At 37.4% G+C, this 10,844-nt stretch overlaps 1 protein-coding gene across 1 annotated transcript; it reads right to left on the bottom strand.

Annotated features, from left to right (window-relative positions):
• Window positions 1-5,522: 5,522 nt before the first annotated feature.
• On the bottom strand, window positions 5,523-9,309 carry LOC140776340 (alanine--glyoxylate aminotransferase 2 homolog 3, mitochondrial-like). The gene is made up of 9 exons (XM_073120003.1): window positions 8,926-9,309; window positions 8,131-8,361; window positions 7,871-8,041; window positions 7,600-7,743; window positions 7,221-7,400; window positions 6,586-6,811; window positions 6,055-6,168; window positions 5,850-5,936; window positions 5,523-5,747 (listed from the first exon to the last, which is right to left on the bottom strand). Exons 1-9 carry the CDS (start codon window positions 9,160-9,162, stop codon window positions 5,704-5,706), a joined length of 1,434 nt encoding a protein of 477 aa, XP_072976104.1. The 5' UTR covers window positions 9,163-9,309; the 3' UTR covers window positions 5,523-5,703.
• Between the last annotated feature and the right edge of the window lie 1,535 nt (window positions 9,310-10,844).

Raw genomic sequence — 10,844 nt, 5'->3', positions numbered from 1 at the left:
ATCGGTTTCGAACTTCCGACTTGGCGAGGGAGGGTGGCAGCCACCGCGCCCGTTCGGCCCCCTCTGGTGCCTCGCTGTACTTTCGTTTCTTCCGGGAATACACCCATCCGAATCCTGACCGTTGGATCGCACTGGACGGCGCACCGCATCCCGCCTCGGTGGTCCCCAGAAGTTGGTGGTAAAAGGAGTCGGGGAGCATATTTGTTTGACCGACCCTCGTGGTGATTTTTGGCCGTCCGATTAGAAACGGACGGCGATCAACGGGGGAACAACCTTGATGGTGGTCTGGCGTCCGAGTCCACCCAACTTGGTTGCATGCCAGCTCAGCATTCAGTATGCGTCCAATGAGAAATAACTAACGCTCGTGTAACTGTTAACTCTTTCTACCTTGGTCAATTTTGAAATATTTGGGACAATAATAAGTAAATAAAGAGTTGGAGCTTTTATGTGTCACTTAATGTGTCCAATTACACCAAAACAAAATAATTAAAAAATTTATGCACGAAATACACTGTTAAATTCTTATTTTCCAGGTCAACGTGCTCATATTGAGTAGCATGGAACCCACACTTTATATGAAAACTATACGTTCACATGAAATATCTTACATACTAACAAATATTCTTAGTTTTTTTTTTTTTCTCATATTAACTGTATCATCTATTCTTCAGAAAAGAAGGAAGGAAAAAAAAAAAAAAAAGAGTTACAATTCATGGAATATTCATGATTTTTAGTATTTTTCTTTTCAAACATATTTGAAGGCTTACAAGTTGAGAGTTGAGAAGGACTTGCCCAGAGGCTGAAAGTTCTGAAGCACAATTGTGGGTCATGTGATTAATGGGTAGAGAATATCCTTTCTGTAATGCAGCAGACATGTGGAGATGGAAAGGAAAGTTAATTCTTAGGAAAACTCTATTATAGTATCAGAAAGTTGCATAGGATTCTTTTCACAAGGCAAGTAATGGCAGCATGTAAAAGGAAATCTTTTCCCTTTCAATTCCTCACATATCTACAAATTTGTTGTGTAATAAACTTATAAAAGCCAGTGCAGTGCAGGTAGGTCTGGGCATCCGTCGAAATTGTATACTTATATAAAATACGTTGCTGTGTATCTGACGGTCCTGGATAAAAACAGAGAGCCCGATGCTTTTAGCAACTCAATAAATTATTAAGTATCATGTCAATATGCTAACTACTCTTAAATGCACGCGTCAACCTTAAGAATAAAGCAAGTGAATTAAACATAAATACACCTATCAAATGATGCATGCCATTTGTACGCATGCATGATCTGATCATTAGTGTTGTCATTCTCCTTTTAAATCAACGAAAACAGCTTGTATAAAGCTAAAAAATTAATCTCTTGATCAATAGATAACTAATAATTAGCTTATTAACATTCAGAAACGATCACTATAATGATGTTTTGTTGACCTTTAAGTTAGCTTAAGGCCTTAGTATTACTTATAAACGTACAAAGCACGGCATTAATGGGAGTGACATGACATCTTCTGGTTGGTTTGTTAAGTATCTTTCCATAATTAAATTTGGATCATTGTAATTATTAAATTTTAATGCAGTCCATGTCCCTCTCCTATTATATAATTAATTAATCGATCCTTCTGATTACTTCTTGCAATTACTTTTTTCCCCCTCCAATTAGATTGGAGATCTAAAGATAATAAGAGGTAGGACATACAAATTAAGTGACAACTATATAATGAGAAGATATCTAAGAGGCACTTTTATGCAATCCACAATCTAGAGAAGGATAACAAAACACAACTCTTATCTTCCTTTTGTCTTCTCTTTTCACAGCAAATTGTCTCCTTTTCAACTATATTGGAATCCTTGTGCCCTTGTCATTGTGAGCACAAAAGAAGCTCCATCTACCTTTTTTTCCCCTTCTCATTCTTTACGTATATATATATCTCTCTTCCTTTCAACTCGCCATTTTTTTATTCCACTTAGAGCAAATTGAAACAAGGACATAAAACTTTATACATGTATGGAAATAATATGGGTGATGCTCTAATGGCTTTCAGGCCTCTCAGGCCTCTCTTGAAAGGGAAAGAACACAATGTAGATATAAAGCAATCTAAAGTAGAATTTAGAAAGTTGCTTTGCTCTTGAAAGCTCTACAAACTATAACTAGGGTGGGGGGGTTGGAATTGGTTGAAGGAGAACAATGGATGGTGGAGTGAATTGGAAGGTTCATTAACAGTTGGATTAAGAGCATCTATTAAGGCTGCTAAGCTTCTTCTCTTAAAGCAAAGTGTGTACCCTAATATGCCCAATTACTCATCCAACTTTAGTCTACAGAACAAATTTATTGAGCATGAAATTTATCTTGAACCTAAGCGGAAATGTGCTGAACTATGGTGAAACTCACATGATTCTCAGTGTGACTAAGATCGCTGTTATCTTGAAGGATAAATCTAGGTGGTGGCTTGTAAAAAAAAAACACACACACACACACATATATATATATATATATATATATAGAACCTTTGAACAATATATGATACAGTGCATGCGAAGCCAAGTAAGCAGATCTATTAACAGCATGAAAGATTTTCTGACTGGTGTGAGTTGGCAAGTGTTTGCTGACTTGGATACCCAAATGGTAAAAAGATTAAAATAAAGAAAAGAAAAGAAAAGAAAGAAAGAAAGAAAGAAAAGAACACAACTACTCATGCAACCCAGCTGTCTCACTCCCTTGTGTCTCCTCTCTTTTTCTCTCTTAAGATCTGCAATGGTTGCAGTGCAATGAAGCTGTCTGATGGCTGCTCACATGCAGTAAAAAGTTAAAAATAAAAATATACAAACGAAGCCATCTGGGATGATAACCCCACCAACCACCGCTCCTTCCAACTAGCTAAGTAAATAAATAAATGAGAGAGAGAGAGAGAGAGAGAGAGAGAGAGAGAGAGAGAGAGAGAGAGAGAGAGAGAGAGAGAGAGAGAGAGAGAGAGAGAGAAGAGAGAAGAGTGGACAAATATGGAAGCAACAAACTAAGCCGAGAGTGTTGAGACTCCTAGCTGTCATCTGTGTGTGTTTTGGGGAGGATGGGAGTAGATTTGGTTCTCAAAGTATCTCTAGATTTTAGTGCATTGCCACTTGGGAGAGCTATGATACCTAGGAGCTAGTATATAAGCTTTCCATAGGGTGTTTGTTCTCTGGGAAAGATGAGCAGCAAGGTGGGCCAATGGGTATGGGGGTTTCAATGCAAATGCTAGCTCTACAGGCATCAAGCCAAAGATACCATTATGCTTCCCTTCGCTGCTGGAGCACATAAGAAAGGGAAAGAAAAAATGAATAAATAAAACAACATAGCCCATCTGCAGGTAGGCAGGTTTATATGTATGTATCCTGCTTGGATCGATGGTAGAGTGCTAGTTCATGCCTTTGCTTGGCCACACACAAAAAATGGGGATAAAAAGATATTAGGATGAGTGACCGGCCGAGTTTAATGTGATCATTTTACGAACTTTGAACTATATATATATATTAGTTGGGATTTTTTTTTTCTTTTCTTTTCCTTGAAGCAAAACATTTTGTTGGCCATCATTAATGTGATCAAGTTGTGAAGGAGTATATTTGCATTGGTTTGGTTCATAAGCAAGAAAGTCTCAGAGATCAATTCCTATTATACATTAGAGCTCGTGTAAATTGTGGGAGTGTATATCTTGTTATATATATATATATTTGAACATGGAGCCTAGTGTCCTTTAATTAATACACTGCTCATAGCATATTTAACGTGCAAAACTTTCACTTCTCCTCCTCAGTCAGTAACCATTTGAATATTAGAGTTTAATCTCAAGTTTCTTCGGAGCGGCGGCTCTGAGTTGGAATCACGTCAGTTCACTTTTTGATGATATTTATATACTGTGAAAAAAAAAGAGAAGCTTTAAGAGATATCAAAAGTATTATCGACACTTGAATAGGTCATTTTCTTGAGACTAAAATTAATAAAACATTTTCACAAGTCCCTGCAAGTAATTTTCAAGTGGAAGAAGCTTGAGGAGAAAGGAATTTGATTTCTCCAAGCAAGATTGAGCACATCGAGTTGAAAAAGAGAGTGACAAGAAATGCAATCTATCGAAAATTAAAGCATAAGATATTCTGCATATCTTTTTCTTCTAATATTGATGTGTAGAAATCAACATGGACGGTGATGGCTCCTTCCATCCTTTTCCATGTTGTAAAAGCTAACAAGTATACAAAGACATTACTCTCGGGAGTTTTATTTCCACTCATAAGAATATATATATATATATGGGAGTAGATATTCATGCAAATTAGATGTGACAGTATGTAGACAATTGAGTCAGCGAATCACACGCCGAAGTCAAAGTTAAAACTATATGAAAGAATTGGCGACAAAATTTTTAGCCAAAATATCTGCAAGTAATTATACTATCTTATACTAAAAGTGCTAATTTGTATATATGTATATAAAAGATAACACTGTGATTCTTATTGTTATGCGTCTACCTTAGTTTTTATGAGCATGAATGTAAAGTCGTTATTATGGGTGTTGAGAAGAAAGCAAAGAAAGTAGAAGGAAGAAGAGAAAACACTAGATGTTTATTAATCTATGCTATTCAAATCTAAGGCCCTATTGAGGAATGAGGAAAAAAACACAAGATCTTATTAATGCCATTCACGTTTGAACCTATGGAAAACAAGAAAGAGAGGATCAGATGGACATTGGACAGCCTAAAACCTCAATTATTTTGAGGAATAATCCGGTCACAATGCCATTCTGTGTACTGTTGACTGTCCTTATTATGTACCCTACCACCCACTTGATCATAATCTCCAGCCTAAGTACAGACTTTTTTAACAGTTTATTACTATAATGTTTCTTAGTGACCCTCCCTAGTTTTGTTGATTGAAATAAAGTTAATAGATGCCTCCCAACTATTTTAACTTTGTCGCACCAATGACAGTTTAGTATTTCCTACAATTAGTTAAGTTCAGATGTAGGACAACTAATCATGGTAATTTTGTACTCTTGATGCCACACATGTATAATGTTTGCTGGAATGAACATGAGACTACTTTGAACAGATTGCCTTCTCCTCTGTGCTATTTAAGTGCTGGAACTGAAATTTAATTAGCAAATCAAGGAGGGGAGATGATAGATTGGGAGGTTGCATTTTCCATAGTGTTGGGTGTGATTATGAGGAAGAGCATCCGTCGGTTTCAGGAGGTGGGAGAGATAGCCATGGAGATCATGTCACTCTTTGCATCCGCCGTTCGGTTCTCAAGGCTAGTTCATCGTCGGCCAATTACAGTCTCAGTCAGATACTCTTCTTTTGTGCCAATGGCGGCGGGCTTGTGAGTTGTGATAGGTGAGCAGCTGTTATTATGCCATAGTGATGAACTTAGTTTTTTTTTTTTGGTTCCTCAATATCCCTGACATCTTCAAAGCCTATGGGCCTTTCTGATAAATATTCAGAGACGAGCTAAGATCCTGAATCTCCACAGACAGAAATTGCTGGCATTAATAATTGAAGACAAGAAGCAAATATATTAGATAACTAGCAATTCTTTCATGCATAGATGGGGTTCCACGAGTAAATAAGAGAGACAACGAGGTGCTATCTCGCTCATTATAGCTCTTACTATCCATAAATACACCATAGATTTACAGCTATCAGTTCCACTCAGCACCAAGAACAGCACAAGGATTCACAGCTTTGATAACGCGATATCCATCACATCGGTCAAGAAGTCTGCAGCAAAGAAAAGATTTCAATGAGAGTCGAACAAATGATTGAAAAGGTAAAGCAAACTAAAGCACATTACCAAACTTGCTGAAAAGAGCAGAGACTAACCAGCATCTTCCTTTGTAAAGCAGAGAGGAGGTGTTATTCTGAACACATTCCCATGGAAACCACCCTTGCCAACCAGTACACCCATGTCTATTAAAAGAATAATAGCGTTAGGAGATCACTCTATGGAACAACAAGGAACATAGAAAAAGAATAGACAATTTTCACATGAAATATATAGGTGTAACTGCGGAGAGAAGAAATTTACCTTTCATTTGTTCCATTACATGCACAATCTCAGCTTTGGCTGGAGTTTTCTGTTGGCGGTCAGTGACAAACTCAACTCCAAGCATCAAACCTCTTCCTCTAACATCACCAATGACTGTTGGAAAAACAAAAAGAAAAACTCAAATAAACCAACAGGTTCTTCCTCCCAAAAACATAGATAAGCTGCACAACAGAGTAACATGAAAACAGCACAAAAAAGAATTCATGTCTTAGAACTCTATACGACTTTACCACTACAACTCCTGAATGCTATCTGATCTTATGATGGCAGTTATCATGAATATCAGGGAAAAAATAGTGCAACTGCAGAATAGCTGGATGACCATTGGTCCCAAGAAAGAAATGTCCCCTATTCACCTTTTGCATATTTGCTTTGAAAACTTTCAAGCTTCTAAACTACACAAGCAAGTATTTAAAATCATATTTACGCAAACTCATATGAACCACTAACTATTAGTGGAGAACTACAAAGAATAACTTGGCATGCATGCTCTATGAAAACTATGCTTACTTTCATGCTTTTCCTGAAGTGCTCCGAGTCGATTTTTCAAGTAAGAACCAACAATCAGTGCATTCTCTTGAAGCTTTTCCTTCTCAATCACTTTAAGAACAGCATGCGCTCCAGCAGTACATACAGGATTTCCACCGAAGGTATTAAAATAGCTTCGGCGAGTCAAGACCTGAGCTATTTCTGGAGTTGTAACCACTGCCCCTATGGGAATTCCATTGCCAATTCCCTGATGACAATATATTCAGAATCAATCAAAAACTAATAAAGCAATATTTTAAAATCACAAGAAAATATTTACACAACAACTGCATGATATCTAATTATTTATTCGATTTAACATATTTGTTGTTCTAGTTTTTCAACCATCAATGTCAAAATCTGACTAGACCGCAGTTCTTCCTACTACAATTCGAGTTAATAACAAGATTACTGTGCCCGCCAGCACTAAAAGTTATAATAAATATTGACCAATCAACCATGGTAGAGGTCATTGAATTAAAGATTTCAATAAGTCTTAAATGCAAGATATAACGTATTCTAAGACAATAAATTCATGAAACAGTTCAACGGATGAATAAACTTTCAGCAACCAACTAAATACCCAAAATTAAGGAAACACATATATTAGAATTCACCTTTGCCATAGTTACTATGTCAGGCACCACTCCATGTGCCTCAAATCCCCAGAAATGGCTTCCTGTGCGTGCAAATCCTGCCTGAACTTCGTCGGCAATACAGAGTCCTCCTGCTTTTTTAATTGTTTTGTACACAGCAGGCAGGTAGCCTGGTGCTAATTCCAGTATTCCACCAACACCCTGTCAAACAGAAACAAACTTCTCATCATTTGTGTAGAATCATAATTTAATTGAGATGACTACTATAAGAGATGAAATTGCATTAAATCCTAAATAATTACTCTCTAAAATCTATGCTTGCAGAAGTGAGAACACACATTCCTACCTAAAAAGTTAGTGGGTGAAAAGGTAAAAAATGTGGAATATTGAGATAGCATACTTGTATGGCTTCTGAAATAAAGCCAGCAACATTCCCAGAGGTTCCATAGTTTATGATTTCTTCAACATCTTTGGCATACTTTTCTCCATCCGAACCAAAAACACCTCTATACTGATCTGGGTTTAACGCATGATGAACGCCACTCTGGTAACAGCAAATGAGAATTTATATTTGCATGTGATTAATTGATAGATGATTGCGCTGATATCGACTGGCATATCGTAATAAATAAGCAAACATTCTCATTCTCCGATTCTTTTTTAACACATACCTGAACAACATTAAACTTCCAGTTGCATTGAGCTGTAGCACCCATTGTTCCAGCTGCATTCCCATGGTATGCATTTCTGAGCGATATAATATCATGACAACCAGTGTAAAGCCGAGCGATCATCATTGCTAGCTCATTTGCTTCGGTGCCAGAATTTGTGAAGAAAACTACCTATGGAAATTATGAACAACTTACATAAAATTCAGATGGCATGGCAAAACTAGAGATTAATATCTAGGAAGTAGGAACAGGAGACACACCTTGAGATCACCAGGCATCTTGCCGGCTAATGCCTCGGCGAAATCTGCAATTGCATTATTTAGATATAATATTGTCGAATGTTGCAGCCGTTTCGTCTGATTAATGATCGCTTCAATGACCTCAGGGTGGCAATGGCCACAACAAACAGTAGCAATACCACCAAACGCATCAAGATAGCGTCGTCCATCCTCATCATACAGGTACTGCATCTTTCCGTCCACTATATTCAACTGAAGATAAGAGAGAGAAAAAAAATACTGTGAGTGAACTTCATAAAGATTACTGCATCTTGTGATATTCTACTCTTTATCTTAAACACATTTCATAGCCAAAACATCACTAATTAGCTGGTATCATATAAAGAAGTCTTGGATGCAGCTACGAACTCAATTAGTTTGTAAATGAATCATCTCAAGAGGCACAAGTTTCAGACAACACAACCCTTATAACAAGAGAGAGACTATTCCATGCATTATCTCCATGATAAATAAAGTTTCATGACATTAATATTTGTCTAGATCTGGGAATTATTTTAACTATAAAATTGCAGCCTTAACCTTTGGTACAGTGTACCGCGAAATTGTGGACCGTCAAACTAATGCCTCGCGTCACCTTATAATTAATCGATTCCAGCGAAGCACTACAACAGAATCACCTTTAGATTCGATCCCAAATCCCAGATTATTTTTGAAGGAAAACAACACGATGAATAGCAAAATTGACAATTTAGGACGTCAATTACATATACCAAAATTGCAGAAAAGAACTGATAGAAAAGAGGGTAGATTTCGTACGGGCTTCTTGTACAAGTAGAACATGGAGGGGCTGAGGAACTCGGATCGCTTCCGGAGGATCTCGGCCGCTCGTGGCCCGTCGTACGGCGGCGGGGAGTAGCCGAATGGGGGCATGTTGGGAAGAACGGCGGCACTCTCCACGGCCTCGGACACCGCGGCGAGGCCGGAGCGGGCCCTCTTCTGGGGGGCAAAAGGGGACGAAGAGGAAAAGAGCCTTCGAAGGAGGTGCCTCTGCATCGTTCCACGATACGAGTGCCTTTTCCCGGAACCGAAGAAAACTTCCACTCTCTACCGTTGTTCCCGAAAAGTGCCTCCAGTTATCCTTCGTCGGAGAGAACGAAGAGATTGAAATTCCTCTCTCCCGGAGTGGTACGATAACGGGAGATGAGAGGCGTTGGATAGATGTATATATAGAGAGAGAGGGAGAGAGCGAAAGGGGTGGGCCAATACGACGGTTCGAGTTAATGTAGTCACATGTAAAAATGACGAAATTACCACTGATCAATTTTGTGGTACCAAAATGTCTTTAGGGGTAAAATTGTAAAAACAAAGTTATATATATGGTAAATATTTTTCGCGATAAGAATACAACAAGCACCTGGAAGAGTTAAAGAAAGGAATAGTTCCAACTATACAAGTAATAGATTTAAAAGTTACCAGAATAGTTCCAACTATTCCCTTTTTTCTGTGTGCGCCTAGAAAAGGTAAGTATATTAATCTTAAAGAAGTGTCTAAAAATACATTAGATATCTAGTGGGTTAGCTTCCCTTTAATATTAGGAAAGATAGTAATATGTAAGTCACACAAAAGAAATTAAAATATCTAAAAATAAAAATTGCCAAAGTTGGTGTGAGTCAGATTCAATCAGAAGCATGGAGAAGCCTACAACAGTGATTTCTAGTCATGATAATGAATCCAAACATCTTGCTATGTAGGCAAAAATATGAGGTGCATTTTTCAGGTTTACCTTAAGTTTATTATATCTAGTGGCAAAATATTACTTCTATATTCTAAGTTGCTCCATGAAATAGAGGGAGATTTGTCTGTCTTATAGATTATAAGCTAATATGCTAATCATATATTAGATAAAACAGTAAAGAAATAATTTTTTAATATATAGATTAGATAATTAGATTAATTCTCTACGCTAACCACGTGGCCTATGCTGTGATCCCACCGTACCAACAACAGGAGTCCACGTGCATGCATTACTACAGGACGAAAGTCCATTTTGGCTTGCGTACGAGAGAGAAGGCCTGAAACGTTTGCAATGATATCATCTATCTTGAACTCTATCTAGTATTCTATTTCAGTGAGTTGGAGAGATAAGAAGGTTGGGTTTTTGGATATTAGTTAGCTGATATGAGGAATCTTTCATATGTATATAGGAGTGGAGAGGAGACAATATTAGATATTATTTGTACGATATTATTAATGTTGCATGATAAGCACAAGTGGAGATGGTAGGTATGGTGATAGATGCAAGCAGAAGAGGACATCTTTTTTGACACCACACACTATGAAGCTTTACTTCAGCACGTGAGGCAATGGTTGGCTACCGTCTCATCTCTTTACTCTCGCACATAGATTTAAAGAAATAAAGAAGAAGAAAAATGGATACAAGAGATTCTCTCGCACATAGATTTAAAGAATTCACATCTTATATTTACTTAATTGTTTTTATAGCTTATAACTTATATTTAGAGTTTGCAAGCGTTAACGAGGATGCAAGGTGGTAATGCTCTTCGAACCTCTGCCCTCATACCAAAATAATCTATAATTTAATCGTATTTAGTAACTCACTTATGACTGAAAAATATTAGTGTGATTTGCCCTTTATATTCTAAGCCCTATGTGTTAGATTTTTGGCTTTGGGTATGGTGTAAGTGGAATAATGTATTTGCCATTTGTTAAACGAC

Source organism: Typha angustifolia, chromosome 14, assembly GCF_048772165.1.
Source record: "Typha angustifolia cultivar Huaian chromosome 14, ASM4877216v1, whole genome shotgun sequence".
Taxonomy (NCBI): Eukaryota; Viridiplantae; Streptophyta; class Magnoliopsida; order Poales; family Typhaceae; genus Typha; species Typha angustifolia.
The sequence above is the reverse complement of the archived record's forward strand: the minus strand, read 5'-3'. Positions and strand labels throughout refer to the sequence as shown.